Source organism: Malus domestica, chromosome 11 (genome assembly GCF_042453785.1).
Source record: "Malus domestica chromosome 11, GDT2T_hap1".
Taxonomy (NCBI): Eukaryota; Viridiplantae; Streptophyta; class Magnoliopsida; order Rosales; family Rosaceae; genus Malus; species Malus domestica.
In genome coordinates this window covers 27,439,644-27,459,892 of record NC_091671.1, presented here as the reverse complement: position 1 = coordinate 27,459,892, position 20,249 = coordinate 27,439,644, and the positions used below count along the sequence as shown (strand labels likewise).

The 20,249-nt window shown below is 40.5% G+C and overlaps 1 protein-coding gene across 1 annotated transcript; it reads right to left on the bottom strand.

Moving 5' to 3' along the window:
• Positions 1-1,781: 1,781 nt before the first annotated feature.
• Positions 1,782-11,687, bottom strand: LOC103422958 (two-pore potassium channel 1-like). Its single transcript, XM_070808626.1, has 4 exons — positions 11,335-11,687; positions 9,014-9,707; positions 2,171-2,398; positions 1,782-2,047 (listed from the first exon to the last, which is right to left on the bottom strand). The coding sequence occupies exons 2-4, from the start codon at positions 9,679-9,681 to the stop codon at positions 1,903-1,905; spliced, it is 1,041 nt and encodes a 346-aa protein (XP_070664727.1). The 5' UTR covers positions 9,682-9,707; positions 11,335-11,687; the 3' UTR covers positions 1,782-1,902.
• Positions 11,688-20,249: the final 8,562 nt, after the last annotated feature.

The following is a 20,249-nucleotide window of genomic DNA, read 5'->3' as shown; positions in this document are numbered from 1 at the left end:
TTCATACCACAAAACAAAAATATATGCTTACATACTAGTGGTATGATATCGGAAATGATTTTTGCACATGTATTTTTATGGAAAGTGTCATTAGCATTTTTAAATTTTCATTCTACACTATTTACAAGTGTATTTTTCATTCTAATTATAGAAAGTTCAGAGTGCAAAATGAGATTTTTTTAGTACCAATAACAGTTCCTTTTTTTATCTCTATTTTTAATTTTTGTTTGCTTTATTTAATTTAGAGATAAAAATAAACAAGAGTGTGCACTGGTAAAAAAAAAGTGAGTTAAAATCATTTTTTGTATAGTATACTCTATATTCTATCAATTGTAATGTAAGTTATGCATGTTATTCAATATTCTAGTGGATAGGGTGTTGAATCGGAACTTCTCAATTTTCGAACTCTTTCCTCTTTCTTAATAATAATAATTATTATTGTTTTTAAAGTGTAATGTGGGACATGTCATGCATTTTAAGGGAAAAGAATCCGATCTTCGTCGGATCCTTTTCCTAGAGATCCTAGTGATTCTATGATCGTGACCGTTCATAGTACATTGTGCAGTTAGAAATTATTTCAAAATTTAAAATTTAAAATTAAATATAAATAGTATTTAATAAAAACTGATCGCACGATGTACGATGAACAATCACGATCACCAAAACTCCTAAGATCCGTAGAAAAAAGATCTGGCGCGGATCCTTTTCCCATTTTAAGTGAGCATTAGATGCCTGTGATGTGATGGTATGGTACCTAATTGTGGATCCATCCTTTGAAATATCTCCCATCTGGCCGACCTGAAGGATTTCAAGAAATTGCACGATCATCCAAATGTGTGGGGACCACATGGTGGTGGGCCCCCACAATCATTTCAGTTTTTGACTATCAGAGGCATTTTCCAGCTGCCTTGCGGAGTTTTCATGGGCTCAGATCTGATCCACAAAATCACAATCCAAAAATTGGATTGCTATTGCCCGGCACAACTCAAAGAACCCAAAAAAGGAGGACCTAACTTACGCTCCGAGTACGCCACTGTGACATTCTAAACGAGTAATAGGATTCCATGTGAAGAATCACACTGTTAACACTAAACAATACCCGCTACAATCCGGTTATTGTATATCAATGAACTTTTGTCGACACAAGAAAGAACCAAGTCAAGAGGATACGGGTCAACTCCTTGCGCCAAAGATTTTGCCATTTCCGAAAAAACTAAATTTCTTATGTCTTGTAGTGTTTACTCGTTTCAGATTCCACAGTGACGTATTGCCTCTCTCCCAAAAAAATACAAAGAAGAAATGTATTATTCAAACAAAACAAAAGATAAATGTCTACATGCTACAACATGAACATTGCATATATGCTGATAAGTATCAATGCAGAAGCAGATAATATTTGCACAAGTAAACCCATATTTTAACCAGCATATGTCATAATGTACACTTAAAACCACATTTAACCTTCTCTGCTCTCACTAGTCCTCACCACACTGCACGCACATCGCGTATGCACAGCCCCCAAATCTATCCTAATGCAAAAAAATTGAACTGCATTTGATGAAATTCTTGAAATCAGGACCTAAGAAGTCCCATTTTTCAATCTGATGGAGGAGCGAAGTGTGTTTGCTCACTGTAACCCCCCATGTAAATAAAACACTTTAGAAGCCATGAACCAAGTATTTGGCAATAAAATGCTTTTATGTCTATGACTGTATTAACCCTGAAAACCACGGTAAAGAACAGAACCATTTTAACCTAGTCTTTATGTAGGAAGAGATATGTTGGACATAGTAAAGAAATTCACATCACAGAAAGCGTCAGCAATCATACAAATCACGAACTTACAAAGACACCTCTCAGAATACTCAGAGCATGATGCCAGAGTTACTTCTTGATTTGAGGTTATTGCGAAAGCATTATATCTGATGTTGACAACGTTCCTGACTGATCAACATCAAGATCTTCAAACTCCTCCATTACAAGTCTAATATCTTCCTGGCTAATCTTCCCCATCTCTTTGAGCTTGTATATGACAAATTCAGCAGCCCTATGTAAAAGGAAAGAGGAGGAAGCACGTCGAAATTTGGTTATTAAACCATCTCAGCAGATAAGAATTCAGAAATAATAATCCCATAATACACAAACGTTTTTGAAGAAAAATTTCACGTACCCAACAGAGCCATCATCGTCAAGATCAGCTGCCTCCAAATCTACGTTGGCCATCCTACGAGTAAGAATCAACTTTACTAATGCCCGTTGTCTGCTCTGGGCATTTAGCTCGGCAATGTAGAGGAAAAACTGAGCTAAACAAATGGTACCTGTCAATATCCAGAATACTGCAAAAACACGCCCTGCTTGAGTCGAAAAGCTCTTATCTCCATATCCCAGAGTTGTGATGGTACTATTAAAAATGGATTGAATATTTTCTCTCACACCACCTGCTGCAATAGCAGCAGATATTTATATACATCATATTACACACGCATGCAATAAAGAAATATATTGGAAGAGGCATCTTTGCTGTCCACAATGCTGCAGTCCATGTGAAGACCCTTGCTGTCCACGATGCACTGTGAGTGGAGCATCTTCGACAGAAGAAAATGGCTCCCATTAGAATAAGCCATTAGAATAATCTTCTCATAATCTTTTCAACAGACTTCATCTAACAGCCCCCCGCAAGCTAACAGGGGGTGGTACAACTAGGAGCTTGGAGATAAGGAACTGAAATCTGGACGAAGACAATCCTTTAGTGAAAATGTCAGCAAGTTGGTCCTGGGAACACACATAATTGACCAACAACTGACCACGAACAACCTTCTCACGAACATAATGATAGTCAACCTCAAGATGCTTTGTTCTCGAATGAAAAACCGGATTGGACGCAAGGGCAATTGAAGAAACATTGTCACACCAAATGGTTGGTTGAACCAGATGGAGATGGAGATCTTTATAAAGAGACCTTAACCATGATAACTCTGCTGCAGTATAAGCTAACTGCCTATACTCTGCCTCTGCACTCGACCTCGATACTGTCTTTTGCTTTTTTGAACTCCAGGATACAAGGTTGGAACCCAAATAAACACAGAAACCACCTGTGGAGTGACGAGTATCGGGGTTGCCAGCATAATCTGCATCAGAAAAAGCTGTCAACTTCGCAGTTCCTGGTTTATACAATAGCCCATGATTATACGTAGCCTTCAGATACCGTAGGATTCTCTTTACAGCCATCCAGTGCGTTGTTTTTGGAGAGTGCATGAACTGGCACACTTGATTCACAGCGTATGATAAATCAGGCCGAGTTATCGTAAGATACTGTAGTGCCCCAACAACACTACGATACATCTCTGGATTGGCAAAAAGATCTCCAGCATAGGCACTCAACTTCTGACCAGACGGCACTGGAGTGGAAATGGGCTTTGCGTCTGTGAATTTAGTTCGAGTTAGTAGGTCCAAAGCATATTTGGACTGACAGAGATGCATGAAATCACCATTATACTTGACCTCAATACCCAGGAAATAACTTAGTGGTCCCAAATCCTTCATTGAAAACAAACTACCAAGTTTCTTAATCAAATGATCCATCTGGCGAGGACTATTCCCTGTGAGGAGAATGTCATCGACATAGATTAAAAGAATGAGATATACACCCCGTTGATTAAACACAAACAAACTGTAATCACATGTGGACTCCTCAAAGCCCAGTTGAAGCAAGAAATCTGAGAAGCGTTGGAACCAAGCCCTAGGTGCTTGTTTTAAACCATAAATAGAACGTTGCAGCTGACAAACATGATTTGGAAACTGTTTGTCAATGAACCCTGATGGTTGCCGCATGTAAACATGTTCATTTAAGTAGCCATGCAAGAACGCATTTGATACATCCAGTTGGCGTACAGGCCACTTCTTTGACACAGCAAGACTTAAGACAAAACGAATGGTGCTGTGTTTAACCACAGGACTGAAAGTCTCAGTGTAATCCACGCCAGCCTTCTGATGAAAACCATTAGCCACTAACCGAGCTTTATGACGCTCAACAGTGCCATCTGCTTTGCGCTTAATTTTGAACACCCATTTATTTGGCAGTACGTTCATGTCAGATTGATGTGGAACTAAACTCCACGTGCCACACCTTTGTAATGCATTAAATTCTTGCACCATAGCTTCCCTCCACTCATGATGCTTGTGAAGGAAGATTTTGTGAAAACATGTTCATTTAAGCAACATCATATAGCATGCAATTAACAATTAAAGGCGGAATCATGCTAGCATGCACTTAAAAACAAAACATTAACCAAGAAATTCAAAGCCTAGTAGATTGGTGAATCATTAATCAACTCAAAACAAAGTGAGTTGAGATTTATACCTTTGTAGATTCCTCTTTGCATAAGCAAAGGCTAATCACCCAAAGAGAGGGCCTTCATTCCTTGCATCTTAAATCTATATTTTTGGATGGAAGAATAGGTTTCTCCAAGTTCCCAAAGTAGGGAACCTCTAAGTCTCTTCACCAAGGAGAGATTGGAGAAGAAATGAGTGACCTTGGAGTAGTGGGATTGCAAGATGCACCCCCAAGGGGCCGGCCTCCTAGAGAGAAAATGGAGAGACAAGTTCTCACCAATTTTCTCTAAAAGAAACCCTAAATGAATTTTGGCTATAAAGTCATATTTATACCTTTATTCATTTGAGTGGCAAACTTGTAATTAAAGCAAGTTCACTACCCTTCCTCTAAATGGCCGGCCATGGGGTGTTGTTTGGGCTTTTGGGTCTTAGTGAATCATTATTCATTAAGTTGTCATACAACTTAAGTCAATGGGCTTGACGTTCGAAGCCCATTGGGCCTTAATGTCCAAAACCTATCCTGAGGTCTTTAACGAACTTATTCGTTTGATTAATTAACATATTAATTAATCCTTGCCATAAATAAATGATTAAACCATTTAATCATTCTTACTCATCTCCGTTTAATCTCCAATCTCCACCTCTTATGGTGTGCGATCCATTAGGTTCCTTTTAGCGAGGCAGTGGGCGATTAAAACCATTTCAAATCGATTGTGAATTGAAACTTACTTTCAATTCTCCCTTTAGTGATTATACACGTTTAGGGCTTCCACAAACCATGAGTGACACCTTGCAGCATATCATGATTACCCAAGCTAATCAGAAGAGGTAGAGAAAACCTATTCAGTTTGGGATTACAAATGCAATACGGTCTTTCTCTAATACAATACTCTTGACCACATTATTTGGTTTGATAGTTTATTTATTCATGTCTACTATCCAATGTGATTCGTGTGCTTATATGATTTCTTTGAATGTGATTTGGAACGCATTCCTAAATCTCATTCATACTCTGGTCAGAGATTCTAAATCATATCATAGAGTATTCTCCCTCAAACAGTTTGAAGGTTAGAGATCCCTTGTTGCGCATTCACTTGCCTCCATGACTAAGTGGCTTAACCCCAACGATGCCGTGGACACTCCAATGGAATGACGTTTGACATAATCAAAGATCAAGGACTTAACCACAAGACAACTGTGATGCCTCAGGTCAAAGGACTACTTTGCATTATCCCAACCATGAGTTCTCATGTGACATGAGTATGAGAACTCTTCGTTGATCGCGTTCAGTGAACTCATTCTCTACTGAGCACCTACGTACTTGTCTTGATGTCACACACACAAATGACTCGAGACTAGTCACTCTCCTGAGAGAAGACATAGCACGTACCGATCTTGACGGACTGTCAATGCCCAATTGGCAATCCTATGATCAGGAACATTTAGGATGTGTCTACGAAAGAATGGTCTCATGATTCTAACTTCATTAGATTACATTCTCCCAATCACATATTCCTTGGATTTTATCGTTTAAGCATATAACGTTTATATGAGACGGCTCAAACAATAATCTTTGCCCTTTATAGTTAAACTAGATTAGTTTAACATGTAAAATGTCCGTAAAGTATCATCATATGATTGGCTTTAGGGCACATTTCCAACAGCTTGACTGCCTGACTGAAGCAAGTTGGTTCAACAGGAATATCTTTAATGGTAACATGCATAGCATACTTTGGATTTGGTTTGACAACTCCAGACTTGGAACGTGTAGTCATAGAGTGGCCAGTATCACTAGACACATTAGCTGGCAAAGATTGTGAATTGACTAACACTTGCTCATGTGATTGTAGTGTGGGTCCTAAGGAATGGTTAGATGGTAATGGTATTGGGGGTGGAGATGTTAGATCAGGAGAGGAAGAGATATGTGGCGTGATGGAAGTATCAAGAGAGGACTGGGCACTATGGGTATTGGGTGTAGTAGGACACACGGGAACAGTTGTGGTTAAGGGAAAAGTAAATAATAATTGGGGTAAAAGATTGTTACCTTGTGATGCAACGCTTTCAGGAGGAGATGTGAGTCCCTTAAAAGGGAAAAAATCCTCATTGAATAGGACATGGCGAGACAAGTAAACTCGTCTTGTGGACAGATCCAAACATTTGTATCCTTGATGATCAAGAGAATACCCAAGAAAGACACATGACTTGGATTTTTGTTGTAATTTATTTTGATTATATGGTGTTAACCAAGGAAAACAACGACAACCAAAAACTTTTAACATGGCATAATTTGGTTTTCTTTGAAACAATTTCTCAAAAGGAGATATGTTTGATAGTACACGAGTTGGCAGACGGTTTATCAAGTATGTAGCAGTTAAGCATGCATCAAACCAAAACTTATTAGGCATATGAGATTGAGAAAGCATAACAATACTGGTTTCGACAATGTGTCGGTGTTTCCGTTATGCCAATCCATTTTGTTCAGGATGTTTTGGACAAGAAAAACGTTGAGAAATTCCATGAACGCCAAGAAAATTTTGAAAGGCATGACTTTTATATTCACCACCTTCATCACATTGAAGGGTTTTAATTGAACAATTAAACATCTTTTCAACCTTAACTTTAAACTTTACAAATATGTCAAAAACTTCAGATTTTTGTTTCATGGGAAAGATCCAAGAATATCGGGAATAATCATCCACAAACAACAGGTAATAACGAAAACCTTCATTAGAAATAATTGGAGAACACCACACATCAGAATGTAAAAGTTGCAAAGGAAATTGAGAGACAGACTCAGACTTACTGAAAGGTAACCTAGTACTCTTTCCTAAAGGACATGACTCACAAAAGATGACATTAGATGTACCATGAATTGGTACAAATTTATTTGAAATTAAAAACTTGATTATTGGTTTGGCAGGGTGACCAAGACGAGCATGCCACTTTTGAACAGACACCCTAACGCCCACAAACGCAGAAACTGGATACTTGAGTTGACCACTGCCATTTGGAAATGGGTATAACCCATTCTCACATCTCCCTCGGAAAAGCGTCTTCCGTGTCTTGAGGTCCTTAACAAGGAAAAAATGTGGAAAGATTAGTAAATAACAGTCATTGTCTAAGGTGAACCTATGGGCGGAGATGATATTGGTAGAAGCAGTAGGGCAATGAAGGATATCTTGTAAAGCAAATGAGCAAGCAGTAGTATTAAGTTGAGTTGAACCACAATGTGCAATAGAAATTCCAGAAGTATTACCTATACCTCCCACACCATCTTTACCAGTATAGTCTTTAGGATTTACCAAATTCTGAAGGTCTGGAGTAATATGTGCGTTGGCACCTATGTCCAGGAGCCAAGTTCCATTTTGCTGCTTGTTGATGGGGATGGTGGAGGACGTCATTGCCGAGAGACGTTGGGCAGGGATTCGGCCTTCAAAAGCAGTATTCATGCGGTGGTAGCAGTCAAGAGCGGGATGTCTAGGTTTGCCGCAGATTTGGCAAACAATGCGATCACCATATGAAGCCGATCTTTCAATATTACCTGAAGGATTGCGCTGATAATTATTATTGCGTGGGTTGTAGCTTCTTTGAGCACCACGGGTGGATGGAGAGGTGCCTCGTCCATTTCCACGAGAGCAGCCTCCACCACGACCTCTAGACGCAATGAAGGCATTGACAGTAGCACCTTCCACCAAAGGGACAGTTTGGTCCGCCATTCTTCTTTCGGTTGTGAGCAGGAGTGCTTCAAGAGTAGGATACGTGATAGGATTATCACGAGCTTGTGCAGCACTTACTGTCATCTCAAAGGCCGGTCCAAGATTGTTCAACACAATCTGCACGAGCTCATCATCACTCACAGGATGCCCAGCTAGGGCAAGGTTATCAGCTATCGCATTCATGCGATCCAGGTAATCCGCCACAGATAGATCACCTTTCTTGGTCTGCAACAACTCATTTCTCAAAAACAAAATTCTATTTTGAGAAGTAGAGGCATACCTTTGCTCAAGAGCTTCCCAGGTTGCTCGAGCAGTTCGTTTGCTTGCCATCACAAACAAGACAGAGGCAGTTAGAGAACCATTTATCCAACTGAGGATCATTTGATCCTGTTGTACCCAGGCAGTGTACGATGGGTTCAGAGTGGTTGCACCAGTCACATTCTTTGGAGGACACACCAGCGTGCCATCAACATATCCCATCAGGTCCCTACTTTTTAGGATAGGGAGTATTTGAGCCAACCACAGTGGGTAGTTGGTTCTATCAAGTTTGATATTAACAACAGTGGAAAACGGATGAAAAGAGTTGTTTGGGAGGGTGGAGGAACTAGCGGGAACATTGTTTTCAGCCATGGAAGCGAGGATGGGAAGGATAGGAAACTAGGATCGTTGTCGTTAGACAAAAAAAGCTCTAGAAACCATATTAAAAATGGATTGAATATTTTCTCTCACACCACCTGCTGCAATAGCAGCAGATATTTATATACATCATATTACACACGCATGCAATAAAGAAATATATTGGAAGAGGCATCTTTGCTGTCCACAATGCTGCAGTCCATGTGAAGACCCTTGCTGTCCACGATGCACTGTGAGTGGAGCATCTTCGACAGAAGAAAATGGCTCCCATTAGAATAAGCCATTAGAATAATCTTCTCATAATCTTTTCAACAGACTTCATCTAACAGGTACAACAAACGCAATAGAATGCATCCACAAGGCTCAATTTCTCAACAATAGCTAGGAAGATTGTGCCACCAATTATGAGCAGCAAAAGAAGGATAAAGATCACAATACATTTGTACCTCAGACTGTTAGTCTCAATATCTTTAAGAATTTCAAAATGCCCAACTTTTTTACTCATATGTAAGGCTTTAACAAGCAATAATTCCTGCTTCTCTACCAAATAGTCAGCTGCTTTGCTCAAGATCATCCCAACGAGAGCCATTCCTGAAAAGACGAAAGCACAAGCCAGTAGTTTTGAAAGAACACTGTTTGGTACAAGGTCTCCATATCCGACAGTGGTCATTGTCACAATACAGAAATAAACAGCATCAAGAAGTCCATTTGTCTTCTCTCCCTTGAGCTGGTGCCTGACGAGGTAGAAACATAAAGTTCCTATGCCTAAGTAGACAGTCAAGAATGCAGCTACAAAGAGAAAGTTTGGGTGTATATTTCCACAGAAGGATTCAGTACGTGGACCTGAGGCAAAGCCTGCCTCTAACCTTATATACTCTGAAAGAGGAGCACTTCTACAACGGCGAATTCTTCTACCCTTTGGAGCATTCCTTTTATTTGTTTGAGATAAAGGATCTATTAGTCCTGAAACCAAGGATCTACTCTCATTCGAGGCCATTACGATGATTCAGAAAACTAGAAGACCTGCATAGGAATATGTAGCTAGACACTTTTAGCCAAGTCGTGACAGATGTACCTCCATTCGACAACAGTTTTCGACATTTCAAGTTTCAATCTTTAAACAATTAGCTTATAAAGGAAATATGAAACCCTTAAATCACAATCCACCAATTCCTCTGATCATATTTTATTTGGTAAAGAATGCACAAAGGATCAAGCTTATAAGTAAGTGTACTGATAGAAACAAACTCAGTAGTTGCAGTGCAGTGAAATGAAAACCTTAAGCTGGGGGTTAATTTCAGATCAACTGAAATAACTACTGCAGGCTCCAGTGGTGGAATCAGGATTTTATTTTTCCTGGAGAGTCAACGTGTGAAAGCTCTCAAATGTTTTTCTATATTACACGCAATGTCACAGGCTCCAAGATTACAGATGCTTTTGAGTGCTTCTGTTGTTTGCACACCATATAACCTATATAAGCAAGTAATAAGGAGTATTTTCTTGTTAAAGATTTCATACGCAATAATTTTTAACACATTGTGTTAATTAAACACAAACTTTGGTTTAATTTGGTTTACATGTGCATGTTTTTTTTTTTTTTTTTACCATGATAATGCCCTAGTAGAAGTGGGCAGTAGCTTTAAAAATGACAGAGTCAAATTTGATGACGGATGACGGATGATGGATGTTCAAAATAAAGATGATTAAATTTTTCTTTCTGAAATGTTGGTAATTGTTGCAGTGCCTAAGAAATAAAACCTAGCTGGTTTTTAGTTTATATTTCTATGAGCGGTAGGTCTCGGGTTCGAGACTTGGGAGCAGCCTCTCCATAAATGGGGGTAAGGCTAGCCGACATTCACCTCTCCTAAATCCTACGTAAAGCGGGAGCCTTGTGCACTGGGTACGACCTTTTTTTATTTCTATGAAGACAGACCCGACTTGATTACGAAGAAGTTGCTACCGCAGATCAGGCGGGACTGGAAGCCTTATAACAATGAAGTTTGAACCAAGTTAGCATAGGTGTTATATAATGGAAGATTTTCTCAGAAACCAAGCTCTATTTGCTAGTTTTGTACAAATACTTCCTCCGACACTGAATTCTAAATTTCTGACATTAAACTATTAGATTAGTATTTCCTCCTCACCACCCCCCACCCCCTCCCTTTTCTCTCTCTCTCTCTCTCTCTCTCTCACAGATTTCTCAGTCCCCCATACCAAAACTATTAGATTAGTCTCTTCCATGTCATATGTAGCACTACTACTGCTCTTGTTGATCTGACTTTCCATATATACTCAACATTCTCGCTCATATGTACTTCGATTCGGGCCACCTTGTGTATCACAAGGTAGTGGCACAACACACAACACACACAGGGCAGCAGCACAGTGTAGAAGCGCAAGTGAAATGAAAACAACTAGGGATTTATTTCAATGACCTATATTCTAACTGCTGTAATGAAACAAACAAACAAACAAAATCAGTAGTACAAGCGCAAATGAAATGAAAACAACCTTAATCAACCTGAGGAATGAGGATTGCTTTCGGATTAACTGAAATAACTAACTTAACAGAATGATCACGCACGCACACTCTCTCTAGAATCCGAACATGGAAAAACACAACCACCAGCAAACAAAACAGAAAACTGACCAGAATAAGCATGTCGGGATTTTGGTTTCCTCAGTCGAGCCAACTCAGACTTCTTGGAAAAGTCCGGAACATCTCAATCGCTAGTCTTAAGTCCCATTACTGTACTTTTTTATTTTTTATTTTTGGAAAGAGGAGGTTGTGCGAATGCGTGCTCTCACCGACAAGCACAATTCTGATCTGATCCAAGTGGATGAATTGTTGGATCAATACGAGATCCAAAACGTCCGACGTCAAACCCTTTGCTGTGTTTGATCCGTGTGCGTCGTGTACGACGTGCGCCACAACGTGCGCCTCAGCAGCATTGCGATCTATGGCTCGAGAGATTTTTGATGTGCTGGACAAACGATTCAGCAGGCAAGTGTCATTAGCAAGGTTCTAAAAGTGCCAATCGAGCAACGGGCCGGGCCAGGACCTATGCCATTTGATGAATTTAAGTTAATCTATTATATTTCATGTAAATAAGTATCTGAATATACTTTAAATATATATAATTTATTCATAAACTATAAAATAGAATGATATAATATATTATGAAGTATTGGAACATAACAAAAACATGGGGAATAAGGATATAATATGTGTTCATTTAAGTATGTAACAAGTCTCTTACAATTTATTAAAAAAAAATGCAAAATGAAAGTTATCTATTTTGTGTTTTAACTGAGTCGCGACCTGAGCGGGTCTGGGCAAGCTAGGCAGGTGCCTAGGCGGTCTAGGCGCCCCTTTCTTAATTTTCAAATGCCTAGGCATTAATCGGGATGGTAGCCAGGCGCCTAGCGCCTAGGCAGGGATTTTTATAACAGTGGTCATTAGAGCATTTTTAATAGGATACTGAAGGAAGTCTAGTCTCTAGAGTCTAAATAGAGGGACAAAAGGCGTTTAATGGCCCAAAGTAAGAGTTCTCAAAGTTCTTAATATATAGGGATTCGTCGGATCTTTTAAAGAAACCAAGAAACCATCAAATGTGAGGAATGTATATAAGGACTTGAAGAATGAACCCACTGTTGATTTTGAGTGTAAAATAAACCTCACTCATGTGGAAATGTTGCACATCAACTTCTCTTTTTTGGTTTTTTTCCTTGTTTTTTTGAACCCATATACGTGAATGCTTGTTGCAGCTTCCCTTATTTTTGAAACGTTCGGAAATCAAGTAGAGACAACTTTTTAGTTTTTTCAATGGCCATACTCCAACAAAATGAACAATGATTTTTTAATATTTTAGTCCTAAGATTTAGGGATATATTATAAGGATCTCCCATTGCAGACAACATTCCTTTATGAATCCGAATATTCCTGCTTTACTACAGGTGGTTGGATATTACAAAAAAAATTCAACCACATGTATAAAACACTTGGTGTACCGTGCATCGTTTCCAGCACATAGAAAAAATTTCTTTGATATCTGTTTGGACCCGATTTTACATTACCGGCCCAAGTAATTGAGGCCGTTGGATGAGCGGATTCTAGACTATTGAATTTTAATATTTTTCTAGGTATTAATACTGAATTTGGGCGATCTCCAAGAAATCAAGAGTTTAAAACAGAAGAGTCCAGCTTGAGATTGAGATTGGTATCATGCATGTACGTGAAGGATTGGAAGACTATCTCCCATGCATTTATGCAAATATAATGGAGATAAAGATGGGATTAGATTATCATTAGCCAATAAAGGTGCTTGGATAAAGGTGCTGTTTATTTTGAACTCAGGCACGGGAAAATATGGGATAAAAGATGGCATATGCCATTTTATCCCATGTGATCTTACCTGATGACTCGGTAATTGTTGATTGGGATAAAGATGGCTGTGGCTTATCATCAGAGATGGTGGGATGTCCACGACTTTAATTCTCCAGCACGGCTAAGAGTTTTGATGCTATAAATACGAGAGCGCAAGCAACATCAAGGGGCCTCCAATTCAACACACAAAACTGCCCTGCGCAAACTCTCTCAACAACTTTGAGATTTTTTATTTTCTCTTTTCGCTTACACATCTTCCGTTGGCATCAACAGCACTGTGAAAGCAACCGGTGATATCTTAAGTCGGCATAGATAGCTCTGTCACCGTAGAATCAGCCGTTCTCGCAGCATCTTCCTTTGGCATCAACAGCACTGCGGCGAGGACAGTTGATTACCTATCCAAGTCTCGGTCGAGAAGGATTTCTGAATCCTTATTGGTCGAGGTCATCTCATCAGCCTTCTCGGCAAAGTGAGGTGTTACAATTATTACATTCGGCACATTGAAAGCCGAATTTGATATTGAACTTCGTAAGAATAGTAACCTTGTCTTCAGGTTCGAGAGCCCAAGAGGCCGAGACGTGTTCCTTTCTCGGCCGCAATCGCAAGACGCAGAAGTCAGCCGCGCACCCAACGCAACATCAAAAAATTTACTCCTCGGCCGAGCTCGGCCGACGAGTTGGCACGCCCCGCATTTACCGAAGGACGTAGTTAGCTTATAGATTACTCGGCCTGCGCGCTACGTAGGCTTGGTAGTTTCTAGGGTCAACAATATCTCAAGCTAACGTGGAAACGAAAATATTGTTTACTTCTTAGCAAATTGAGCATCGCGATATGTTATTCCAAAGTATTATTTAGTAAAATTAAGGCGCTTGGGATACTCCTTGGCACTTTAAATCAATTGTGAAGAATATTAGAAGGCTGGCCTCTGAATTTCTTTGCATAAGATGGAACTACATTTTCAAGAAAGCAAACTTTGTGGCTGATGTTTTACCTCACTTTGGCCTTACAGTAACAAACTCATATTTCTGGGAGTATTGTTTACCAAATTCAGCTATGGAGGCCTTCAAATTTGATTGGGTTGGCATGGGTTCGGATTGGGCGGGATTGACACTTAAATCGTAAGCCGACTCATGATGGTTGGGCCATCATTTGACCAACTTGCCACCTAACCCAATATGTTTTCAGGTGGGTTAGTGTTACGACTTGCTAGTGGGCCTCACACCTCTCTTTAAGCACATGCCCTTTTTGTGAATAAATGCTTGGTCCCATCTTTTAAGCCCATTATCCTTAGCTAGGGTTTTACTCTTTTGTTGGGGTATAAATGTGTAATGATCAGCCCTTTAGGGACACAAGATGAATGAATGAAATATCTTTTTCCATTTGCCTCAAATTCTTGCCTTATTCTCCTTAACTTTCCTGCACTGTTTACAATTCTTTCATTTTCAACTTTTGATCCGATTGGGCGTACTAATTGGCATCAGAGCCTAGCGACCCATGGGTAAAAACACCCATTCCCCGAGCTCTGACCCCGACGCCATAGCCGCTGCAGTTGATGTTCGTCATGAGTATCTTCGCCACCAGGTAGAAGATGTCTGTGACTTATTTTCTTCCCTGGAAACTCAGCAAGCTTCCTTCCAAAAGACTCTAGATCAGATCACCACTTCCAATACATCATTCCAAAACACCATGACTACTCAGTTCGCAGCTTTCCAATCCTTGATGCTTGATGAGTTGCGTTTCCTTAAATCAACTCACCCTCCTCCCCAACCCTCTACCTTCGTTTCCCCAGTTAACCCCACCTCTACATGCCTTGCTACATCCAACATGCAACCATCCTTCCGTTCCCTATTCGGTCTAACCATCATATTCTCAGGTCTTGACTTATCTAACCCCTCAACTCCCAATCTCGCCCTAATCCCCACCTCTATTCATTTTACCCCGACCCCAACCATCCCCATCTACCATCACAAGTCGACCCTCCTACTCCCAGCAGCCACAACCCTCTTCCTCCATCTTCTCACCCCACTCATACACCTCTTTCGCCTATTTCTCCTTCATTCCGTGTTATCCCATCCCTAACCCCTGTTTCTGCACCCCGCACACCTATAACCCTACCTTTCTACACAAACACATCCCATCCCATTAAAAACATCAAAATGGAACTCCCTCGTTTTAACGGGGATGACCCTTATGGCTGGTTAGCCATGGCCGAACGTTACGTCGACTATGGGTACTTGTGGCAGCATGAAATTTTAGTGCTGATTCATCTATTTGGATGTGCGATTTTGAATAGCGATATGGCCGAGATAATTGGAGCTTATTTGTTGACCTGTTGCTCCAACATTTTGGTGGAGGTGATAGGGCCAATATTGAATCCCAACTTACCCACATTCAACAAATATGCACTATGGATGAGTATATTGCTAATTTTACTAAGCTATCGTGTCGGGTCATTGATTGAACCGAGAATCAGTTGAAACATGTCTTTTTGGGTGGCCTCAAGGAGGACATTCTCCATGATGTCTTAGCACTGGAACTGGATTCCTTACACCAAGCTAAACAATTAGCAAAAATTTTTGAAACCAAGAATCAGGCCAAATGAACGTCTCATCCGGCATATTCTCGGCCATACCCTTCCTTTACCTTTTCAAGACCACCCAACCCTACACTCACACCCGCCATTCCCACCCCTAAATCACCACAGCCCCCTCTTGGTCCATTTAAGAGGTTAACTCCCGCTAAGGTCCAAGAAAAGATACGAAAAAAGGAATGTTTAAATTGCTCAGAACCTCACGTTCCACGACATAAATGCAAAGCTCCCATGATTGTATTACTTGATGCAACCAGCCCAGATGATGACACTACGGAATTTCATGACTGCCAATCGGAGGACCACCCACCTCCCGATACTGCTTGTCACATGCTGGAGCTTTTTTCGATACTGGGTCTTACCATGGGTTAACCTATGCAATTAAAAGGCTCTATTCAATCCCACCCTATTTCTGTTTTTATTAATTCAGGCGATGCTTGCAATTTGTTCCACCTTGATATTACCCATCAATTAGACTTGCAAACTGAACAAGTTGACCTTGTTCACTTCACCACAGCCGCCCATAAACAAGTTACAGCGACTTAGAGAGCTCTTAATGTCTCAATTACACTACAAGGTTACACCCTTATGGGCTTATTCCTACTTTTAGACATTCTTGCCTATGACCCCATTTTGGTCTCAGAATGGCTAGAATCACTTGGGTTTATAGGGTGGCATTTCAAAAACAAAACCATGATTTTCAACGTTCAGGGCACGACCTATACACTTCAAGGCTTGATCACTGCCTACCCACTATTTCAAACTTAGCACTCATTATAACCATATTTCCACAGTACCTTCCCAGCCACCCACCACACCCCACCCACCGAACCGTCACTTTCCTCACCTCCTAATACCCACCTCACCATTGTATCCTTCCTCACACAATATCAACACCTATTTTCCATCCCTAAGGGTCTCCCTCCCTAACAGCACATTGACCATAAAATCCCTCTATTACCAAACACTACCCCTGTCAATGTACATCCATATTGTTATCCCTATTCCAAAAAGCTGAAATAGAACGGCAGGTGCATGACCTTCTTCATTTGGGAGTCATCCGGAATAGTAGTAGCCCATTTTCCTCTCCTGATCTCCTAGTGAAAAAAAGGGATGATTCTTGGCATCTTTGTATCGATTATAGAGCATTAAATGCAGCCACTGTCAATGATCGTTTTCCAATTCCTGTGGTAGACGAGTTACTTGACGAATTACATGGTGCTGCCATATTCTCTAAGCTAGACCTTCGGTCCGGCTACCACCAAATTCATATGTGTTCAGAAGACATTCCCAAAACAGCTTTTCGCACACATGATGGTCATTTTGAACTCTTGGTCATGCCCTTTGGCTTGTCCAATGCTCCATCCACCTTTCAAGCATTGATGAATTCAATATTTCGGCCTTACTTACATAAGTTTGTATTAGTTTTTTTTTTTATGATATCCTTATGTATAGTCCTTCGTTGGCTATTCACCTCTCCCATTTAGAGACTGTTTTTCAAATTTTGTCTTCTAACAGCATGAGGGTCAAGCTTACCAAATGTTCTTTTGGGAAAACCACCATTGATTATTTGGGACATTCCATTTCGCAACAAGGGGTGGCAGTTGACAATTCCAAAATACAGACCATTGTTGATTGGCCAAAACCTCAGTCCATCAAAGGTTTCTGCGACTTCTTGGGTTTAACGGGCTATTATCGAAAATTCGTTCTTCATTATGGCCTTATTGCTAAGCCCTTAACCAACATTCTACAGCAGGGTAATTTCTCTTGGATAGCTGAATCCACCGTTGCATTTGATAAGCTTAAACAGGCACTTGCTACTACACTAGTTCTTACACTTCCTGACTTCAATAAACAGTTCGTAATTGAAACAGATGCGTTGGGTATAGGTATAGGTGTTGTTCTATGTCAAGAAGGTCACCACATCGCTTACCTTAGTAAGGCTTTGTCTAGTTGTAATCTTGGCCTCCCTACCTATGACAAAGATATGCTCCCCATCGTCTTCGCTGTGCAAAATTGGAGACATTATTTACTGGGTCAACATTTTCGTATCGTGACAAATCACAAACCCATAAAACACTTCTTAGAACAACGTATTTCAACACCTCAACAACAGAAATAACTGGTGAAACTCCTCGGATATAATTACATGGTGGATTATAGACCGGGTTCACAAAATGGTAATCCGGATGACCTCTCCCGCCGGCTTGGACTGCTCCCTCTTATAGGGTTATCCTCCCCTGTTTTTGATTGCATTCCTGCACTTCAGCAATCGTATGCGACAGACCAATAAGTCCAACATCTCTGGTCTTCCTTAATCCAGACACCAAACTCAAGTGTTCGAGGTTTCTCACTGGTTAATGGTATCATTCATTACAAGCAGCGTGTCTTTGTCCCTCTTTCATCATAGTGGCGTACAAAAATATTGGATGAATTTCACTCTTCACTGCAAGGGGGTCACTCAAGTTTCCTTCAAACCTACCACCGTGTCTTCCACAACTTTCTTTGGCCATGTATGCGTAAGGACATCAAGCACTTGTGTCCATTTGCCCGGAATGCCAAAGGTAGAATAATGAGACGATTAAATCGCCAAGTCTCCTGCAACCTCTTCCCATTCCCAATGGCATTTGGCAGGACATTGCACTTGGCTTTTTAGAAGGGTTGCCACCATCCAATGGCTACATAGTTATTTTGGTTGTTGTCGATCGTTTAACTAAGTATGGCCACTTCATCCTAATCAAGCAGCCATATACGGCTGCCTCTATTGGGGACACATTTATCAAAGAGATTTTTCATCTCCACGGCATGCCCAAGTCAATTGTGATCCCACATTCCTTAGTCACTTCTGGAAATAATTTTTCAAAAACCAAGGCACCAAACTTTGTCGCAACTCAGCCTACCACCCTCAATCTGATGGCCAATTTGAGGTCCTCAACCCGTACATTGGAGCATTTTCTTCGCTGTTTTTCCGCTGATCGTCCTCACAAGTGGGCTACCCTCCTTCCATGGGCTGAATGGTAGTACAACACCACATTTCAGTCGGCCATTAAGATGTCGCCATTTCAGGCGTTATATGGCATGCCACCCCTTTCAATTCAGGCCTACATGCCCGGGACTACAACTATTCACTCAATTGATAAAGCTTTGCAGGACCGCGACAAGGTGCTACGCCTCTTGCATGCAAACTTGCACCTTACTCAGAATCGTATGAAGCAAATTTATGATAAGGGATGCACAAACCGTGAATTCAATGTTGGTGATTGGGTTTATCTCAAACTTCAACCCTACCGTCAGCAGTCCGTAGCAACAAGAACATTTAACAAACTTGCTCCAAACTTTATAGACCATTCCAAGTGAAGGCTCACATTGGTGTTGTGGCATACCACCTGAATTTGCCTCGAGACTCCAAGATCCACCTCGTCTTCCATGTCTCCTTGTTGAATAAGAAGATTGGTAATGCTATCACTCTAACCCAGAATCTGCCTCCCATTGATTCCACAGGTCTCTTGCATTGGCAACTAGATAAGGTTTTGGATAGGGGAATGTTCAAGAAGAAGAACGCTGCAATTAGCAAATGGCTCATCCAGTGGACCGGTCTTCCACCTGAGGAAGCCACATGGGAGGAGGCTGATGAAATCATCACTCACTACCCATATTTTAAGCATTGAGGACATGCTTCTTCTCATGGGGAAGGGGTTATTAGGACCTGCCAGTGGGCCTCACACCTCTTTTTCAGCACATGTCCTTTTTGTGAATAAATGCCTGGTCCTATTTTTAAGCCCATGATCCTTAGTTAGGGGTTTACTCTTTTGTCGAGGTATAAATGTGTAATGATCAGCCCTTTAGGGACACAAGATGAATGAATGAAATCTCTTTTTCCCTTTGCCTCAAATTCTTCCCTTATTCTCCTTAACTTTCCTGCACTATTTATAATTCTTTCTATTTTTAGCTTTTGTTCCGATTGGACGTACCAGTTGGGCGGGTTTGCGGGTAGACGTTGGACTTTGATTTTGGATAATAATGTGTGTTCCTTGTCAAAACCCACTGAAAGCCACAAAGCACCAATATGATTAATCTATTGGGAATTTACACTATTAGTCTCTCACCATTGGAAATTGCAGAGACCGGAAGGAAAAGAAACAGAGAGTCCACAGCGATGGAAACCAGTGGCAGGCAAGGGGTTGGAAACTTGGAGCCGTGGGGCGGAGAACTGGGAAGGGGATTTGACATGTGTATTATTTTCGCTTTCAAATTTCATCAAATAAAAACCACATAATCTATTTGGCTACTCAGAAAATCAAAGAAATCAGAAAAGAAACTCACTTTCAATTGTCTTACCCACTAGTGGAGAAACTCGTTGTATTTTCTTTTTCAAGTATTTAATTTATTTTTAATTTTCTAAAATATATGTCCAGCTAATTTTAAATGGAAGTATCACGAATGATGTAGTAGTACAGTACTATCTAATAATTTTTCATTTTGGTCCACTACGGGTTGGAATTTTACAAACCGAGCTTTAACTATTTCATTCTTGGACGGCCGGGTCGTAGTTCAAAGCTCAATAGAATAAATTTCAAACCGACCCAAC